The following is a 22,748-nucleotide window of genomic DNA, read 5'->3' as shown; positions in this document are numbered from 1 at the left end:
ACTACATATTAATTCTCCCCCTTTTTGTCAATAAAATTGGTAAAGGTACAAGAACGGGATCCTAATGAAATTTCCAAAAGAGAAATTTCATGACCGAAGGAAGCACATATCAACTTGTTTAGATGCAATCATAAAGCCGAAGCTAAATGCTTTCATCAAGGAGTTTATAAAGATACAAGATAACCCCTATAATATTCCACAGCCGCACTCCCCACAAGGATTTTGCAATTAAGCACAAGTTCAAAAGAACTCTCCCCCATTTGATGTCATTCCCTAAATAACAACAAGAGCGAACTTAATTTCGAAAGAAAAGAAGAATTTCTTTGGACATAACAAATTACATACGAGTATGAATTTAAATCCAAAAATACTCAATTAAATTAACCAAAAGAGAACCTATGATTAATTTAATTGGTAGTGCTCAACATAAGTGAACTTATGGAGACTCAAAGGATACTCAATTAGATTAATCACAAGAAAACCCATAATTAATTTAATCGAAATACACAACCAAACTAATCACAAAAGTAATCAATTTAATTGGTCATGCTCGACATAAGAAAACTTACGGAGCAACAACTAAATAACCAGCCAAGATGATTAATTTAGTTGAAAATGCTCGACATAAAGTACCTCACGGAGCAACAACTAAGCTAATAATAAGAAAATAATCAACTCAGTCGATAGTGCTCAACATAAGACACCTTATGGAACAACACAATACATACACAAAAATTGTGGATCGAAGATCGACCTAATACCGTGGAATAAGCAAGCACTCATTATATTTTCCATCACCATTTGCACAATGACATACAATAGACATAATCCTTATAAACAAAATATTTTAACCCATCTTCCATCAATAATTGACATAATAGGCTTAACTTTTGTATTTGTCAAAAGTCCATTCATTCTTTTATCAATACGTGAATATCGACTTGCGAAAGACTTTACTTTTAACAAAGTATGGGACAATCATAGTTCACGGACGCAAACACACATATCCCATAACACATTGCAATATATAAAACCATAACGATTAATACTGCAAAAATCATCTTCCAAGCAATTTTTTATAATTTAAACAGAAAATATGAAGATGAAAATGTTGGACATAGCTATGTGTAATCACAATAATGGCTATTCCAAACTCTAGTTATTATTCTAAATAAAACAAGAAGAATAGAAGATTTACTAGGCAATAAGACCTTTGAAGAATTCTTTATCGTCCCCGAACTCCTTGTCATCAACAACCATTGGGACATAAGGTTCATTAAGGTAGGAGTTGATATCAATAAACCTTCTTGACTGATGTCGAACCAGGGCCTTCTGAATCTCATGAGTCTTATACACAAAAGCCTTTATTTGTTGAATCTCCTTTTGAATCTCCTTCATCACTTCAAGAACATCAGAAAACTTCTGAGAGTTTGAAGGAATGTCTCTTGGCTTCCTCACATTCCTTCTTTTTATTTTCAATGTCGGAGCTAAGGGAGATTTCTCTTTTTCCTTCATGATTGATGGCTTGACAATCATGTTAACATCCTTTCCATCAGAAGACATGGTACTTGGAGCATCCATAAGCGTATGGGTTTGTGAGAGGAAATCACAATCTCAACAAGTAGTCTTGAGATAAAAAGAAGTTTCAAGGAAGGAAAAAGTAATGTAGGGATTCGAACCTTTAAACAGGTTCGTACACGTCCAACTCTTAACCCTATAAAGAGTAGAATTATTTATAATAACCCTCCTTTATTGATAGACAAAACTAAAAAATGAAGAAGAAAAAAAAAACTTTTCCTAAAGCCTGAGAGGTACAAAATATTACCTCTTTTGATCAGGAACATGAGACAAAAATTTCCAAATCAGCACAATCAAGTTGCGTTGTGGTGAACAATGATTTATCCACCATTTTTCTCTTGAGAGGAATCCACAGACCTCTGTCTATCAAAACGACTCGACCATACTTTCTTAACTAATGATCTTGGTTTATCCTTGGAAACTAACATCTTAGATGAAGATAAAATCCTACATACCTCAACGGTCTTCTGAGCGAGTTTAAGCTTATTTGCCAATTGATTTTCCCTTTGTTGAAGTTTGTTGACGTGCCTCAATTGGTGTTTGTACTTGTAACACTTTGAAAGTTCATGACCCTTTAGAGAACAATACGATCAAGTTAAACTAGGATAAAAGTCAGGCTTGTGAGATGTGCACGCAGCTAGACACATAGTGGAACCTGCAACATTACATATAGAGTTTCCAGAGAACGGGTCAATATTTTCTTCCAGATTAGTTGGGTTTTCTTCTGAAAGAATATCGAGATTGATGTATTTATTGCTACAGTTATCAAAATCAATATTTTCACCGAGAAGTGCAACACTTTATTTCTCGTCTTCATTAGACTCATAGCTGTCAGACATTTCATCAAGAGTTGCAGCAACACCTTTGTTCCCAGTGTATTTTCTACGATTTGGGCACTCTTTTGCAAAATGACCAAATCCTTTACACTTAAAGCACCGAGGCATATCCTCGTCATCAGTTTCATCAATATCCCTATTTTTAGGAGGAACACGATTATGAGGTTTGACTGATGCCTTAGGCTTATCTCTGGAAAACCGTTTACTTCTCTTCAGCAGAAGATCCCTAAACTGTCTTGTGATCATCGAGACCGATTTTTCAAGATCTTCATCTGATGAATCTGTCTCAGAGTGACCGTCTTCAGAGATATACACTTTTTTTTACCTTTATCAAGTAATTTAGTGTCCTTTAGTGCTTTGAATGCAACATCCTTAGATTTGGATGAATGCTCATGATCAAAGATCTTAAGCTTCCCAACCAGTGTATTTCTGGAGAGATTATCTAGGTTATTTCCCTCAACGATGGCATGCTTCTTAGAATCGTATCTAGACGGCAGCGATCTGAGAATTTTCATCACAATGTCCTTTTCAGGAATAGTATTACTCAATGCAAAAGATGCATTAACAATTTCAGACACTTTGTGATTAAACTCATCAAATGTTTCTTCATCTGCCATACGAAGGTTTTCCCAATCGGAATTAAGGTTTTGAATCCTAGCTTCCTTTTCACTGGTATTTCCTTCAAATACGATTTCTAAGATGTCCCAAGCTTCTTTAGACTTAGTGCAATTTGATACATGGTGCTGAATATTTGGGGTAATGGCATGTATAATGGCATTCAAACCGTCGGAATTTTTCTTTGAAGCATTTATCTCGGCATGGGTGTATTCACCAATATCCTTGGGAACGTTTACATCTCCAACTTCCACAACGGGAGCATTATAGCCATTAACTACATATACCCATGATTGAAAATCATGTGCTTGAAGAAAAGCTCGCATAACAATTTTCCACCATAAGTAATTAGAGCCATCGAAAACTGGTGGTACGTTTATTGAAATAAAACCTCTGTCCATAGAGTCAGATCGCTACAAAAACAGATTTATAAGGTCTTAAACGTGTTTGCCTGCTCTGATACCAATTGAAAAAGCGGGGGTATAACAACCACACCCAATATTTCGCTTAGCAATCTGTATGGACAAACTCCAATATACTTTCTAGAGAATCAACTAGACATTCAGACTCAATCTAGATAAAAGTATATCAAAGAGTTAATATCTCAATCTCTCGATTTGATATATACTCAAGCAAATAGAAATTTGCGAGTCTTTATCAAATACTAGAGAGATAACTTGGATGGTACCAAAGACCAATATCCAATTGTCAATCAATTTAAATCAACAACCAAAGGTTAGATATTCTAATTGATTGAACCTAACGCATAACCTGTGATATTTCAATTATAAAGATAAACAATATAATACGAAAATAAAAATAACACAGACACCAAAATTTTGTTAACGAGGAAACCGCAAATGCAGAAAAACCCCGGGACATAGTCTAGATTGAACACACATTATAATAAGCAAATACAGACACTAGCCTACTACAAACTAATTTCGGTCTGGACTGTAGTTGGACCCCAATCAATCTTACACTGATCCAAGGTACAGTTGCGCTCCTTACGTCTCTGATCCCAGCAGGATACTACACACTTGATTCCCTTAGCTGATCTCACCAACAACTAAGAGTTGCTACGACCCAAAGTCGAAGACTTTAATAAACAAATCTGTATCACACAGAAAAGTCTATAGTAATAGATAAATCTGTCTCCCACAGAAATACCCACGAGTTTTGTTCCGACTTTTGATAAATCAAGGTGAACAGGAACCAATTGATAATCCGGACTTATATTCCCGAAGAACAGCCTAGTATTATCAATCACCCCACAACAATCTTAATCGACTCGGCGAAAGAAGATGTTGTGGAATCACAAACGATGAGACGAAGATGTTTGTGATTATTTTTATATCTTTCCTATCGGAGATATTAATCTCAAGCCAATCTTTGCGATTGTACACGTACGATAGAATATGCAAGATCAGATCACACAACTACGAGAAAGTAGTATCGGTCTGGCTTCACAATCCCAATGACGTCTTTAAGTCGTTAACCTGGTTTAGAAGAAGAAACCAAAGGTTAAAGGAGAATCGACTCTATCTATGCAACTAGTATCACACAGAAGGTGTGGGGATTAGGTTTCCCAGTTGCTAGAGTTCTCCCTTATATAGTCTTTCAAATCAGGGTTTGCAATCAATGTTAGCTTGGTAACAAAACATTCAATATTCACCGTTAGATGAAAACCTGATTTAGATTCAAGCTAATATATTTCAACCGTTAGATCGAAAACCTAGATTGTTACACACAAATGAAATGTACGATTTTAGGTTTGTGTAACCGTACCCAAACTTGTACATTTGTTGGTTCAACAATAGTTAACCAAAGGGTTAGCCATATGAGCACTTTCATATCAACCAATCTCTTCTTCACCATAACTAATTCAAATGACTCAAATGAACTAGTTTGAGAGTTGTTCAATTGCAAGGAAATCTTATGTAACTACACAAGACACAATTGTAGAAAAAACGATTTGATTCTCTCGAATCGGTTTATGAACTTTATAGCCACGGTTTGCAAACTTGCATTCCTTAATTTATATAAAAATGAGTTCACAAAAAATCGTATTTAGATATAACCTAACTCAAGTTCGCGGACTTAAGTTCCCGGAAGGAGTTCTTAAACTCCAGCAGATTTTCTCGGGACGAGAACTTCCGCCAGTTCGCGGACTGGGTTCACGGCTCTTGTTCCGGTTTTCTTGATCAACAAAGTTCGCAAACTTCGGTTCAAGGAATAAGGACTTATACATATATGTGTTTCCACAACAATGCTTATATCCAACAATGGTTATATAATCTAAACTCTCATTTCAATCATTGAAACATCCTTCTATAATGTTATAATAGTCGTTAGACATAAAGAATCGACTATCGTCATTAAAGCCATTTTCAAAGTGATTGAAACATAACATGACTTTCTTCACTAGGTAAATATAAGTTTGGCCAAAGCGAAAACGTACCAACACATATTTCGAGAAATAGATAGGCGAGATAAACTCGGCTCGAAATATAAAATGTGTATAATCAAAGTCTATATAACACAACGACTTTTGTCTCAATATAGGTGATAGAGTAGATACACTTTTGACTGATTGATAAGTTCAAGTCGCCACATACCTTTTAGTCGATGAAGATCCACCAGTTCCTTGAGCAGTCCTTCGTTTTGTATGATGATCACCATGGAGTTCTTGAGCTCAACTACACTTTCTATCCTAGTCCGAGACATTATCTATAGTAGACTAGAAATCAAGACTTATAGTTTTGATCACTAACATTGACAAACATGCTTGAGATAGCAACGCATGCGAGGTTGAACGAGCAATGCTCTAACAACAAACATCTTCATCTCATCGGTTGTGATTCCACAATATCTTCTTTTTCGCTAGTCGATTAAGATTATTGTGAGGTGATTGATAATTCTCAGCTTTTCTTCGGGAATATAAGTCTGGGTTATCAATTGGTTCCTGTTCACCTTGATTTATTAAAAGACGGAACAAAAACTCGTAGGTATTTCTGTGGGAGACAGATTTATCTATTACCGTAGACTTTTCTCTGTGATACAAATTTGTTTACTAAAGTCTTCAACTTTGGGTTGTAGCAACTCTTAGTTGTGAGTGAGGTCAGCTAGGGGAATCAAGTGCGTAGTATCCTCCTGGAATCAGAGACGTAAAGAGCACAACTGTACCTTGGATCGGTGTAAGATTGATTGGGGTTCAACTACAGTCCAGACCGAAGTTAGTTTGTAGTTGACTAGTGTCTGTATCGGCTTAATACAGTGTGTGTTCCATCTGGACTAGGTCCTGGGGTTTTTCTGCATTTGCGATTTCCTCGTTAACAAAACTTCTGGTGTCTGTGTTATTTCTTTTCTGCATTGTATTTTGGTTTATAATTGAAATATCACAGGTTGTTCGTTGAATCAATCATTTGGGAAATCCAACCTTTGGTTGTTGATTGAAATTGATTGATCCTTGAACATTGGTCTTTGGTACCGTTCAAGTGATTTCTCTTGTATTCAATTAGACTCATGGATTTCTATTTGCTTGAGTAAGAGTTGAATCGAGAAAGTGTTATAACTCTTTGATATACTTTTACTAAGATTGAGTCTGACTGTCTAGTTAATTCTCTTAAAAGTATATTGGAGTTAGTCCATACAGATTGCTAAGCGAAATATTGGGTGTGGTTGTTAGATCCCCGCTTTTTCATTGTGGATATTTTGAATACATCCAAGGACATTGCATCAAACTATGGTCATCCATGAAACATAATGAACAAACCTATTTTTCTTCCATACATATTATTTGTTTTCCTTTTCTTTTAGAAAACATGGTATCGGTTAAGAACGTTTTCGGTTGAGAATGTTTGTGGCCGTGGTTGGAAAATATTGGTGACAATATATGATTTATACAAAGAAATATATGATCGTTATAATTAAGCCGTTATCTCGTCTCACATTGAGCCAATCAGCCTTGATTGAGCCGACAACGGCTAGTCTCATCCAACGACTCTTATTCCACTCCCTATAAAATTCAAACGATTTCAACTCCAAAACCACACCTTCTCTACCTTAATCTTTCATTCTCAAACTTATGTAACAAAAAATTTCAAAAAAATGTCTGCTAGAATTCGTGGTCTTAAATTTACTGAAGAAGAGGATTTAGCTATATGCAAAGCCTACATTTTCCATAGGGTACAAAATGTTATGCGCGATCAAGACATTCCAGACACGTCTTTTGGGCATAACATTTTCAAAATGTTTGTTTTAGAAACAGGGAACCCCGGAAAAAGAGTTGCTGGTTATTTGTATGTTTGTTTTCAATTAATTAATCGCGAGTTCACGAGATTCCTTGGATGGGTAAGGAAAATTGATCGAGAAAATTTTTACGGTGTAATTGGAAATGAGTTGACCTAAATAGCTCTAGATGAATGGCAGGAAACTCACAGGAAACATTTTCCATATGAAGCTTGTTTCAACACCTCAGATTTGGTTAATCTCAATCACATGTTTACTGCACTCTAAGGGCTCTCCCTGTCTTTACTATGGAATAAATGTTACTCTTATCCAATGTTGGATACATATTGTATCGAGAAATATGACCAGTGTCTGTTTATGAATTTTCAAACGTTCGTAGCGTGGTGAAATGAATATTTAAGAAACAACAAGAGCCTCGGACTAAGATTTGCATTCATCGGTAAGGATGTCAAACGTTATACAAAAGTTTTATGGATGGTTCAACGTAATAATTATGAATTGTCCAACAAATAAATGGTGAGTATTTGAATACCGTTGTCCTCATTGACCAACGGCATCGTAGTTTAATTAAAATCATATTAATTAACTTGTTGTTCATCTGTTTTTCAGAAAACCATGGCTCAATCCCACTTTATTGAAGAAAACGGAAGAGAGTTTAAGCACTTCGAATGCTTGATGTTATTGTTGTAGTTATGAAATCAAGCTATTATATATGTAAGTCTAAATGTAATAAGTATCGCTTAATATAAAATAGAAGTCAACTTTTTCGGTCTTAAATATTTTCATTAGTTAATATTATTGCCACTTCTTTTACAAGATATAAACTTATACAATAATAAGAATGAGTCCAAGTTTGAAGGGGTGCATATTATGGATTCTTTTATTGGCCCAAATTTCTTAAAGTGGTTTTGGTTTTGTTAGTTTATCCGTGAATGTTTTGGTTTTGTTAGTTTATTAGTTTATTCGTTAAAGTAGAAAAACAGTAACAACTCCATTGAAATCCTCTTTCCTCTTTTTTATGCGTTCTCTCCAAGAGTTTCTGAAAAATAAGAATCAAAGATCTAATTTTCTTAGTTTACATGAAACTATCTTTTTTCGCCTCCGATCATTTTTCTTGGTTATTAACATGAAGATTACATCATAATCATATTTATCAAATTCAAGATGTAAAATTCCATAGAAGAAGATATCCTCATTGGTTCATTTACTTGAATAGTATATTACACAAGTTCCTACTAGATGAGTTGTTAGTTTGTTAGCAAACTGTAATATAGCTTATATATATACTGTATATAACCTTCGAAAGTTCAAATGAAAGTTTATTCGATGGAAACAAATTAAATATCTGATAAAATTATAAATCAATGAAATCAGAAGATGTCATATTAATTTCATAACGATCAAGGAGAAGTTTTATGGAGAATTTTCAAAAGGAGAAACACTATGGGGTATTTCCAAAAGCTCCAAATAAATTGTAGAGAAGAAAAACAAAAAATAATAGTTATACAAGAAAGAGGAAAGAGGTGTTAATTGTCGTATTTACTGTTTTTAGATTTCCAAAACAATTTTAGGAAGAAAAAATTAAAGTAATTTAAGAGTATTAAGAGTAAACCCAAAACCACTTTAAGAAATTTGGGCCAATAAAAGAGGCCGGAATGTGCACCACGGTTTTGAGGGGGAACACAAATTTGGACTCCATAAGAACTTAAATAATTACATCAATAAAAATCTGGTACAATCTTTGGCCTCCTGTTTTTTTCCAGTTGACGTAACTTCCATTGAACGCGCTCGTGAACTGTTTGTCCTTTGTTTCCGAAACTTCGGTTGTTAACTTTAAAAACTGGAGCTTTTCTTTGATGTTTAACGGAACATTTTCTTGTTTTAACTTCTAAAACTTACACTGCACTTTCCTTTTTACCATTTTTGATTTTTTAAAAATTACCACATATCTTATTTACAACAGCCTCAAGTTTTTCTTTACAGAATAGAGAAATTTCCTTATGTGACATTTCAAGAGAAAGTTTGGTGAAAAAAATCAAGTGAAGATTGAATTTTTGTGTGAGTTGAATGTTTGAATGGGTTGAATATTTATAGGAGAAAAAATAGTCTTTGGAAATCCGATCGCCGAGACTCGGCCCAATGTGGGTCGGTCGTCTCCAACTGCGTCGACCGACTTAATTTGCTTCGGTAAACCCTTTCCCACAGCTCAAAACTCAGTTTGTCCATCCACCTGGACATGCATATCAATAAATTAGATGTTTCCCATTGGAGTTTCCCTAAGTCCTTCATTTTAAGATTTTCTTTTGATCAATTACAGCCACAGGGTTCCAACCCCAACCTCCCATACGAGAAGGAACATAAAAACCATTAGAAATAATACTCTTTTTACCCAAAACCTAAAATTTATTAACCAAAGGATCATGATCCAAATGTCCTCATTGTTAGCCCCTTGTCAAGTGGCTCAACAAATGCAACAACAAAGTGATGCATCATTTAGCAAGGACAAGTAAATATATTGACACATGCGATATTGTTGGTATAATGATGCATCTTCGGGAATTCCAGAGTCATCCTGGCTCAAGAAAGGAAGTAAAGCCATGAAATATGTTATGCAATGACCTATGTGTTGGTTCAAGGCATGGTCAATGCATGAATAGTGTGACAAGGGTAATGGTCAGATACAAAACGTGTCATTGCAGTCGGTTATACAGAAAAATAAGTACATGAAACTTGGAGCAAGTTGGTCAAAGTTGGGGGATGGTTATTTACATGGATTTACTCTATTTTAAGTGTCCTAAAGAGTAGGGATCATGACCTGGTCAGTTGCATATTATATGTTGATTCAGATTTTTGGTTTCTGTCACTGTGTAGTAGTTTTCAAATCAAAAAGAATCGTAAACTCTCAACCTTTTTCGCGAGATATTGACACCAAAATGCTTGGATTCTCTGCCACCTTCTTCACCATTTACGCTTCAACATCTATATATTCTTAAATCACCTTATGTAGTTTTCACCATTAAAAGATACGCGAGCCAAAAAGTTTTTTAACGGTTCTCTTGATGTTGGAAAGCGAAGAAAAAGTCATTTGTGGGCACAAGAAATTTCAGGAGTTTGACATTTTTTTTTATCATGGCGTGCAAGACGTTAGGAATGTTATATTTCTAAAGTTTCTTTTCAAAACGTTCATGATCTTGATAATACGAAAAAGAATAGTAAGGTACATTAATCAGTGCAAAAAATGGAAAACCGCTAGATGTTTTCCTGAGCTTCATGCCAAGCCAATTACTAAAGATAATATCATCTTTGAGTTTTTTTTTTCCTTCTAAATTGCACGTGTTTTATCAGGTGAAAAAAATAACCATATTTTCGATATTTTTTTATGGTGATAGGTTTATCTTTTCATCCTTCATATGTTTTCACTTTCTTTTACACGATGAGTATCATCGTTATATATTATTATCTTATTTTCGAGTAATGAGGTGTATTAAACAATATAACTGGATACATGGAAAGTCAAGTATGTATCACATCCAAGTTTTTGAAGCAAGTGATCATTGATCGGGTTAGAAACAACCCCATGATATCTCCGGAGAAAAATTATAAATGTTTTCAGGGTAAATGACTTATTTGAGCTAAACTATCAACAAGCTTATTATGGATTTAAATTGATTCATAAGGATATGTATTGTGATGATCTGTAGTCTTATGAATTAATGTAACTTATCAAAAAGAAAAACCATTTGCCTCTCTTTGAAAACTATTAGAGCATTGCTTGGTTGGACCCACCAAGCGTTGGTACATCAAGTTTAGTTCCAAAACTCGAAGTCGCTTGATTTGATTATTGAAGTCAACTTCGTAAGTTAGACTAGGAAAGTAGAAATGTTGAGACTTGCTCTGATTAGTCACGTAGACCTGAAGACATATCAAAGATGACGAGGACATCATCCTTCAGTATGAGTCTAGCAACTACATACTTGACTTATTCCATTTCTATTATTTGTACTTTCAAGTCTCAATTCCTTGAAAACATAACATAGGAGTTAAGTTTGTTTACAATGACTTCAGTATTAGTGACATGGTTATTATACTATAATCAAAGTATCATTAAAGAATGATATACTAGTTGTTTCTACAACTTGAGTATATGGACGTGTTCTAAACATCACACTAATTGGTAATTCGTTATTATTTGATATAATGAACTTCCGGATGAATTTGAAACTTGGAATGATGATTAAAAACAATATCAGAAACTTAGTTTAAAGAAGTAGACTTGCGAAACATAGTTGAAATATGAATTCATGATCGATCCTAAGCATAACACTGATCCCTAGTCATGACTGATCCTCACAAAATCTCAACGAATTCTATACTTTTGATATGTATGTTATTTTCAAATTTGTGCAGACATCAAGGTGTACACGGGTTAAAATTAGAATGCTAATTAGTGTCGACATAGTGATATCAACATGTGATAAACTCTAATATCTTGGTGTTCAAGTATATTTTTGTCATCGAGTTATATGCTTACCATACCTAGGGGTTTGCATATCTCTAGTTATTATATAAGTAAACTGCATGGATACATGCTAGATAATATTAGTTGTCATCTATGAGAGATATCAGTGAATACAATTGGTATTTCTTAATTTTGGAAAAAAAAATCATTGCATATCTTTAGGATTTTCGAAATTGCTAATATCTTGTTTTCCAAACAAGCCTTGGTCACAAAACTATAATTAGTGAAGTCTTGTATTCTTACCTAGCTAGCTTATGTCTTGAATATTGTTACTTGAAACTCCATCTTCTTTTGATGTTTATTTTTCGTAATAAAGTTGGGCTCTAGTTTTGTGACATTATTTGTCAATTGTAGCCAGTAACAAAAACAGAATAACAGACATTCATTTCTAACGGTCGAGCCTTGATCCATTGAGATGAGTCCAGTACGTGGGTCACGTATCATCTATGGTACTTGACCTAGTTGCAAAAACTAATAATGTCAAATTATTTTTTATGCACCATTGTAAGTCAGTCTATGACTTGGTGGTGCCACATCACTAATAATGTAATAGTGAGTCCAAAATATAATGACTCGATGTGGATATTGATTGTATGATAAAAAGTATGCTCTTAGAAAAGTTATCAATTCATACAATTTATATTTAAACTTAAAAAATTATGGCGTTAATTGGTGACGTATTCATATATTCTTGGGACACATAATTACCTCAATTAACATCTCAATTATTCTCTATAGTTCAAGTAATAGTGTTGAGAAGGCTTCTCCTGGTACAAACTGATATTGGAATTTTACCCTTCATGTAGGAATTCTAGTTCGTGGACGAAATCCTTGTCATTAAGAATTTATGTTATTCCGGAACTTCTTACGGTCAGTCATCTTCCTTTTCTATTCTCACTATAATTTTTGAATTCTTCCAAAGATTTGTTATTGGAGTGCTATATATGTGTCTCTGTGTGTGTGCGATTCATGAGAGTTCTAAAATTACATCCTTTGAGCTCACGGGCACATGAGACAAGAATGCATATTTCAACACAATCAAGTTGTGTTGAGGTGAGAATCACTAAGCTCACCACTAGATTCCTGCACGGATTTGTCAACTTCCATATATCTTGATCGTTATATATATATCTATCTCTCTTCCTTACTTTAGGTTTATCCTTTCCTTGAGAATCATTCAAACCTTTAGGAGAAAGAGGGAAATGTAGTCAATCTTGGAATTCGTTTTTTCTCGGCTGAGACCGAGACACTGAGACAACATTGTCTCAGGGAGATTCTCGTTGAAATCTCAGTTCTATATTTTAGGTCTATAATTTTTATAACAAACATTGTTCACTCGTTTCGTATGTTAAGATATAATGAAATACCATTAATTTAAAAATAAATAACACAATTCATCAATTTAAGAAAAAATGACGAGTATGCTTGCAAATATAATATATTGAACAAAGATTAATAATGGGTTCAAAATGAAATTGTGATTAAACAAATTAAAAGACATAAAGGGAATCAATATAGTCCATGATAACTATTTTTGTTGCAATTTCTACTGATTCACATGCATTACCAATGTTGTCACGATATGCCTTTCATGAATGAAAAATAAACATTTCATTCGAGGAAGTTTTTTACAGTTGAAAACGCAGGGCATACCAAATACACCCAACTTTTTCATTCGACAGCCCGTATAGACAAAACTGAATACAATTGCAAGTAGACCAACTTAATGATCCTTGACAATATATATATAAAGTTAATATCTCAATCTCAATCTATAGTCAATCAATATGTATATAGACACAAGGTCCGTGAACCTTATTGTTAACAGAGTACTTGGACGATCTCAAAATCAATATCCAAGATCAATCTAGTCGTATCCAAATAATTCAATAGGAATTCCGCCAAGTGATTAAACTTGTTATATGTCTTTCAAGATACGAATTCTACAAGAAACTAGTCTCGTAATCGATTACAATTAAGCGGACGTATCTACTTAGATTGAATGCGTACAAACCTTCGTAAATCCAATTATAAAGATAAACAATATAATGCGGAAAAGGAAAAACACAAGCCACCAGAAATTTTGTTAACGAGGAAACCGCAATAGCAAAAAAACCCGGGACCTCGTCCAGATTGAACACCACACTGTATTAAGCCGCTACAAATAATAGCCTACTATCAGACTTCAGAGTGGAATGTAGTTGAGACCGAATCTACTCTCCAAGCAATTCAGTTACATTCGCGCTACTTGTGTCTCTTGAACCTCACAAGGTTATATGCACTTTATTTCCGTAGATGACGTCCTTTACATCCTAAGAGTTGGTTCGGCCGAAGTGAAGACTTTTGATACCAATCTGCCTCTAACAAATAACTCTATTTAATCTCCGTTTAGATCAAAAATCAAGGTATGGAAATATGTTTGCAATAGACAAGCTAGCAAATCTCAAAAATACAGAACTTACTACTCCCGAAGAGCATCCTATATTCTTAACTACATATCAAGAACAATCGTCGCAAGATCAACTAAGATCAGTCTTTAGATATCTATCTTGAGAAATTAACAAAGTCTGAGACGAAGAGAACTTTGTGATTACTATCTATCTTGCCTGAAAGAGATTACAAAAACCTCGATAACAAAAAATCAAGATCAGGATACACGAACTATTAAAGTAAAGATAGTCGGACCTGGCTTCACGAATCCCAAAGCGAAGTCTTTTTAATCGTAGACCTAAAAGGTTAATAGAGGAAACACTAGAATCAACTAGGACACAAAGTGTTAGGGATTGATTTTCCCAGTTGACAGATATGTTCTATTTATAGTTTTTAAGGACTAGGATTGGCTTAGATTTCAAGCTAAGATAACTTGAGAATCAAGAAAACAAATTAGGTCTTCAAACTACAATAGAAAACTATACACATATGTACAGTTACAGAACCGTGTATAATGACTATTCGGTTTGGCAAGTTAGCCAAAGAACTAAAAGCTATTTAATGTTCATTTAAACACCTAAGAGATTAATCATGATACACATACATAAGTGTCTAAATGATCAATGAAGTCTTAGAATTGTTTAAGAGATTTCTAGCAATGCTAAACATATTAAAATAATAAGCTTTTTAACATCTGCTAAATATTATCGGAACAATTGGTACAATGGTTTGCCAACTGTAAGGATTGTACACGAGTCAGGGTGATACGGTTATGAACCGATTTCTCCAACCCTACTAGACTACCGAACTCAGTTGACCACGGTTCGTGAACCGGGTTCCCCAACTGCTAGCCAATTTATCCAACTTATAAAATCAGTTACCCAACCGGGTTCATAAACTGTACCCAACTGAACTTGCGGTTTGCGAACTGATTCACCAACCTCCCTGTATTTCTATATCTCAGCTATCTATGGTTTACGAACTGGTTCGCCAACCTACCATGAGTAGAAATTTCAATAAGTTCATATTTCTCTCTTATGATGTTTAAAAAATTCCCAAGTGATATAATCATTTGCATGGGAGATATTCAATTGATCCAGAAATTAATTCATAGAACTAATAATGTTAAGGACCTTTGAAAATCTAATCGCTAAATCATATTTCGATATTTTTTACAAGACAAGCTTGAGTCGAAACATCTTATTTGCAAGTCATACGACATGGTATCAATAGATAAAATGATGGTATAATGAGTAAAATATAATGGTTCACTCTTCACGTACCTGATACAAAAGTTCTCCAAATGTCTTCGTCGATCTTCAGTCTTCAAGGGTGATCTTTAATACTACAATTCTTACTTATCTGAAACTTGACTTAGTAGACTGGAAATCAAGATATAGTTTTGATCACCTAACATTGAAAACAAGCTTGAGATAGAAAAACTTGTGGGTTCAACCGAGAAATTCTCTAACATCAATATTCTGTTTCGGCGATATTAAAGTTTTCATTACCTTGGCATCCGAAAACGGATTTTCCGGCGAGATCTCAGCCATTTCAGCCGAAATTAACTACATTGGAAGTGGCTACACCCTTACATTTCTTTGGCTTTTGGAACATTTTTCAAACGTGTAGCCCTCCCTTGCAGCTTGTTGACATATATTACTTTTTGTTTGTACTTAAGAACTGTCATTTTTACATGTATATCTTCCTCTCTCTCAGGGAACTAGTAATCCTCAAGACGAATTGAGGATAAAGTTGTAATTTAGGAGGGATTACTGATTTAAGGCAGTATTCCTATAAAAGGAAAATAGATTCCTAAGAGGTTTGGGAAACCAAACCAAAGTAAGGAAGTTTACCTAAATAAGAAAATACTTCCTAAACAAGGTAATATTCCTAGATGAGGAAATATACCTAGAAAATAAATTATTCCTAGATAAGGAAATAGATTCCGAGAAGGTTTGGGAAACTGCTAAAGCTATAAATAGAGATGTTTAGGTCATAGCTAAAGACATCTGGAGTGTGGTTTGTGATACAGACACACTTAGATCTAGATAGTGTGGTTTGTGATACAGACATACCTAGACCAGAAAGGGTGGTTTGTGATACATACACACTTAGATCTAGAGCATGGTTTGTAATACAGACACACCTAAAGAGGGAGGTTTGTGTGATACACGGACCTAGAGAAAAGTTTGTGAGGCAATGCTAGATTATTGTAAAAGCAAGCTTAGCAAAACAGTTAAAGGTTATCTATTGTTTAGAGAGATTGTGAGAGTAACAAAGAGAAAATTGTAATAGTTTTCTTGTTCATAATCTAAAGAAGATATTTTCTTTGAATATGGTTTCTAGTGTGCTTTAAATTTCTAGCTTTCGTCTATTATTATTCTGAACTCCGCCTCTATAATAATAGTCACCAAGTTACATAGATCGATACGTATCAGTCAAGTTCTTGAGTAGTACCATAAGAATATGTTCTTTTGGAGAGAGATTCGGGAATACCACCTGTATCTACAGACAAACAAAATTAAGATGATCCCGAATGTTGAAAATGGAATTTTCATTATTGAGTGAAAAGTCCATCACATCCTCCAGAGAGTTTGATATAGAATCATCAAGGAAACTATCAATATTGAGTATTGTTATATTCATTAAAATTGACGGATTCAACCAAGAGAACAACGCTGAATATATCTTCCCCTTATGATTCATAAAGATCGGATGTCTCATCAAGTGTTTCATCAAGCCCCTTATTTCCAGTGTATTTTCTGCGATTAGGACACTCATTAGCAAAGTGATCAAACTCTATATAAATGAAGCATTAAGGCATATCCTCATCATCACCATCATGAGAATCCCCGTTTTTAGGAGGAACACAATTGTGCGGCTTGTTTGATGAAAAGGATGTTCTCTGGAGAAAATTTTATTTCTCTTCATAAGAAGATTTCTAAATTGCTTGTGATAAGAGACAAAAAATTATCAAGATCTTCATCTTACAATAGTCATCAACAAGATGTTTCATAGAAGCACTAACACTTCCACTTTTATCAAGTATTTCAGTATTCTTTAAGGCTTTGAAGGCAATGTGTTTTCCGGCCTTGGTGTGTTGTTCATGATCAAAGATCTTTAACTTTCCAATGAGGTTGCTTCTCGAAAGTGTCGCAAGGTCATTTCCTTCAGTGATGGCATGTTTTTTAGACTCATACGGAGCTGGCAAAGACCTCATAATTTTTATCACAATATCCTTTCGGAAATAGACATACCTAACGCATGTGAGACATTCACCATTTTTGATAAATTGAGACTAAATACATCAAACGTATTTTCATCATCCATACAAAGGTTTTCCCAGTCAGAAGTTAGGTTTGGAATCCTTGCTTCCATTTTTGAGGTATTTCCTTTGAATACGGTCTTTAAGATATCCCAAGCATCCTTCGACATAATGCACGTGGACACATGATGTTGAAGATCTTGGCTTATGGCATGGATAATAACACTCAGTCCATCATAATTATGATGTGCATCACTGATTTCATCTCCAGTATATTCAGCTATATCTTTAGCAAAAATTCTATCGCCTTCTAAAACTGTTGGAGGAGTATAATCCTTCACAACAAGCACCCATGTTTGAAAGTCACGAGCTTGTTAGAAGTAGCGCATAACTGTTTTCCACCATAAGTAATTTGTGGCATTGAAGGCTGGTGGTATGCTAATAGAGACTGAACTTTTATTCATAAATTCAGATCGCTAGAAACACTGACTTATTAAGTTTAACGGTGTTTGCTTGCTCTGATACCAATTGAAAACAAGAGAGTACCAAGTATACCACCAACTTTTCGTTCGGTAACCTGTACATACAAAACCTAATACGATTTCAAGTAGGTTAAAGGAAAAACCCTTGAACAAGTTGTATATAAAGTTTTTCTCTTTTCTCTTCCACAATCAATATGTATAGACCAAATTTCCATGAACCTGATTGTGTAAGAGAGTTCTTCGACGATCTCAAAAATCAATATCCAAGATCAATCTAGTAGTATCCGAATTAAGAGTCTGAATTCTAACGAGTATGAAACTTGCAATCTATCTTTCAAGATATGAGTTCAATAAGAACAAGTCTTGTTTTTTTTTATCTCATATATATAATAAGGACTTAAACTATCTAGATTGATTATGTATTACTTGTGCTGTAACACCCCGAGTTCCGGACCAGGATCAACCTAGACAACCTAGAAAAATGATACCATTTCAAATCTAATGACACAGTTTAATTGTTGTTCACTGTATAAAAAAATGGAGAAGAACTTTATTATTTATACTGAAGAATCTGTATCCTTACAATGGAAAATAAACCTAAACTAGGAAACAATTAGAGTAACGTAATTTATATAAATCACTAATTAAGTATGATTTGTACAGAGAATAATATACAAGAAATTACGAAGAAAATTAAGGACAAAACTAAGAAAGGTAAACAAAAGATATGGCATATCAACTAAGATTAACTAATGATATTCCGGACCCATTCACGGTATATTCCAACTTGTATCCTAATACTTCCCCTCAAGTTGGAGTGGGGTTATCAAGGTCGACCACACTCATCTTAGAAGTTAGTTGACGATGAAATTATGCTCCTAGCAGCGTGGTAAAAGTACCCGCAAGTTGATCGATGAAGCGAACATAGCTAGGTGCAATAATTTTTGAAATTACTTTCTCTCGGATGAAGTGGCAGTCTTATTCAATTTGTTTAGTCTGTTCATGAAAGACTGAATTTTGGCAATATGAATTGCAGATTGACTATCACAGAAAACAAAAATTGGTTCTGAATGAGGTATATCAAGATCATTTAAGATATACTTCAACCAACGGAGTTCACACGTGAGTGTTGCTGGAGCGCGATATTCCGCTTCAGTAGAAGCGCGGGAAATTATTGCTTGGTTTTTGGTTTTCCAAGAGGTGGGACTAGTACCAAGCATAATAAAATATCATGTAGTGGATCGTCGAGTCGTTGGGAAACCAGCCCAATCAGAGTCGCAGTATCCACTTAAATGAAGGGTACTACTCAAAGATAAGAAAAGGTCATTTCCAATAGTACCTTTTATATGACGGAGAATGCGATTTGCGGCATCCATGTGAGTTGTGTGAGGATTACTCATAAACTGATTCTGAGTATTAACAACATATGTGATATCTGGTCTTGTAACAATAAGATATAACAAACAACCAATGAGGCTGCAGAAGAGAGTTGGATTAGACATAGGTCGACCATCCTTAGGATTTAGTCGAAGTTGTTGCTCCATAGGGAAATCAGAAGTACGAGCCCCTGTCAATCCCGCTCTTTCAAGATATCGAGAATATATTTTCGTTAGTTTAAACATATACCATGATTTGAACGAGATTCTTCAATTCCTAAAAAATGTTGAAATTTTCCAAGATCTTTAATTGAAAAATATTTTTTCAAAAATTTCTCGAGATTGGAAATTGATGTTTCATTATTCTCGGTGATAATTATGTCATCCACATAAACGAGAACAAAAAGAGAAATTGAACCCTTTTTATATGTAAAAATGATGTAATCAACAATGGATAGAGTAAAACCATGTGTAGAAAAGTCTTAAACAATTTTGAAAACCAGTGGCGAGAAGCTTGTATAAGGCCATACAATGATTTATTTAATTTGCAAACAGAATTCTCCCCCTCGCAGGAAAATCCAGGTCGCAATTTCATATGGATTTCTTCTTGAAGATCACCTTGAAAAAAACCATTATTTACGTCTAATTGAAAAGTGACCAAACTTTTACAGCTGCATCAGAAAGACAAAGACGACAATAACGAGTCTTGCAATGTGTGCGAAAGTATCATGATAATCAATATCTTCGACTTGAGATTTGTAGCATTCAATAAATCTATCGGGTCGATATTTGATTTTATAGACCCACTTACAACCTACTGGTTGTTTATCTGGAGGCAAAGAGGTACGAGTCCAAATATTATTAGCTTCTCAGACTGAAAGTTCTTTTCTCATTGAATCGCCCCATTTTGGATTTTTCATGGCTTGAGTAGAGGAAGTGGGTTCAGTTGAATTAAGAACCGAGGACATAAAGCCCAAATTGATCTTATCGGTGCTTCCCTTGCACCCATGTAAAACCCAATTTATTTATTTTTTCTGTCAAGTTGTTAAGGGGTGATTAAAATTGTGATAGACTTATATATGGGGTTTAAATTGAAACAGAAACTTTACACTACTTCCCCTCGGCTAATTGACGGCTAAATTTGGTTTCTCCCCCCATCGTGCATTTTGGCGTAGATTCAACACATTGGGGATTCATTGGAGATGCTTTAACAAACGTCCTAAAACTCAGCAATCTCAAAGTACAATTTGGAAAAATTGGGCCGAAGCGAAGTTCGTGACGTGCAGGTCAGTACATACTTCAACTCCGGAAATGTGCTGCCAACATAATAGTTCAACCTGATTAAAGGGGAGTGTTTTATCGTCTCCAAATTGTTCATCCCTACGTTCACACAGGAAATGAAAGAAGGAAAAACCTGACCACATGGTGATAAGTTTCTCAATATCTATTCCAACGTAGTTCATATTACGCATTTCTAAGGAGTGTACAGCTAGCTCGTCACTCTATTTAAGCTGAGCTTGCATTCTCAAAAATTCATATGCAACTTCTTTTTTCTTTAAAAGTGTTTTCCTCCTCCTTTTTCTTTCTTTAATGGAGAAGAATGAAATTGTTTATGAATTTAAACCATTTTTAAGGGTTTACAAAGATGGTCGAAAAGAGAGGATTTTTGTCAGAAAATCTATTCCACCATCTATGGAAGACCCAAAAACAGGTGTTTCATCAAAAGATGTTATAGTTACACCTGAAAATGGTGTTCCTTCAAGAATCTATCTCCCTAAATTAACCCAACAACAAGAACAGCTCAATAAACGGTTTCCACTTCTCCTTTACTTCCATGGACGAGGTTTTTGTGCTGAGAGTCCTTCATCTCCAACTTACCATAACTATGTTAGTTCTCTAGTTGCGGAGGCTAACGTGGTTGCCGTGTCAGTAGGTTTTAGACTAGTACCTGAACACCATCTTCCTGTTGCCTATGATGATTCCTGGGGAGACATAGAATGGGTACTTTCTCACTCTACAGGACACGGTTCTGAGAACTGGTTGAACAACTATGTCGACTACAACCGAGTATTCATGGCTGGCGATAGCTCGGGTGCTAACATTTCGCACAACATGGCTATGCGGCTGGCTCGAACTCATCAAGAAAAACAAGTGCTGCATGGTTTTCAGTTTTCTGGCGTTGTTTTGATTCATCCTTATTTTTGGGATGTGAAACCCATTGGTTCCGAGAAGAAACATATGAGTAAGAAGATATTAGCGGACGGACTTTGGCCGATTATATATCCAGCATCGTCTGGTTATGATGATCCACTTATCAACCCCTGCAAAGACACTAACCTTTCAAGCTTAGGATGCAGAAGGTTACTAGTTTTTGTTGCAGAGGAAGACTTAGTCAGGGACAGAGGCTGGTTGTACTATGAAACATTAAGAAATAGTAAATGGAATGGTGTTGTTGAGATTATGGAGTCACAAGGGGAGGATCATGTGTTCCATCTGCTTAACCCTGATTCTGAAAAGGCCGTGAAGATGAAGGAATTAGTGGTTTCTTTCCTCAACCATCAGGAGCATATTCCCAGTCGGATCTAAATTTCTATAAAAGCTTTATATACGTGCAGAATATATATAGTTGTTTGGAGTGTAGTATCAGGCTCATGTAAAATAGGCACACACAGCTTCCAGAGAATGTTAACTATTTATTTTATTTGTTCCAGTACAAAAGCTAAAATCCTCATAACAGAAGCAAAATAAAAGCATTATATAACTTTTACTTCTCCTGCAAAATAGAAAAATAGAATACAACTAGTAATTTCTGCCAATGCGAGAAATTTTTTTACCATGACCATGAGATCATGTCTCAAGCTTCCCATCCTCTGAGAATAGTGGCGCGAGCAACATGATTTACTCCAAGAGTAAAAGCCCCCATGCGGAGGTCGCAGTTGTGGGTCTTGCACATTTCTTTCACTGACTGGAAGCCTTTCGTCATGTATGTTTTTAGTTCCTTGTTCACCTTCTCTTCGTCCCACATAAAGCCCTGGATGGTCTGCGTGCATTAAATTAACATTATATAAATGCAAAGGCATTCTAAAAGGAATGTCTAACCACCGGTTCTCTTTTATGTAATTTGGAAAGCAAAAGAAAACGAAATAAAATGAATCGATTTGAGGAAGAAAAAAGGCAATTCGAGGATTAACATTATAAATAGTGAAGTTTATTTTTGTTACGAACTTATCCCTTGAACATAGGGATGGCCATGAGACGGGTATGTCAATCCCAGTCACTGTCCCGTTCGTAAAAAAAATTATCCATACCCTTCTCATTATCCATATGAATTAGGGCGGGTAGGTATGGAGGATACCCGTATGTGACGGTTTTTTCATGGATTACCCATAACCT

The 22,748-nt window shown here is 35.0% G+C and overlaps 1 protein-coding gene across 1 annotated transcript; it reads left to right on the top strand.

Moving 5' to 3' along the window:
- The first annotated feature begins 20,754 nt into the window (after positions 1-20,754).
- Positions 20,755-22,161, top strand: LOC113323840 (probable carboxylesterase 13). The gene has a single exon (XM_026572184.1). It carries the CDS (start codon positions 20,946-20,948, stop codon positions 21,939-21,941), a length of 996 nt encoding a protein of 331 aa, XP_026427969.1. The 5' UTR covers positions 20,755-20,945; the 3' UTR covers positions 21,942-22,161.
- Positions 22,162-22,748: the final 587 nt, after the last annotated feature.

The sequence above is a fragment of the Papaver somniferum genome, chromosome 11 (genome assembly GCF_003573695.1).
Source record: "Papaver somniferum cultivar HN1 chromosome 11, ASM357369v1, whole genome shotgun sequence".
NCBI lineage: Eukaryota > Viridiplantae > Streptophyta > Magnoliopsida > Ranunculales > Papaveraceae > Papaver > Papaver somniferum.
Note: the sequence above shows the minus strand (reverse complement) of the source record. Positions and strands in the feature narration are given on the sequence as shown.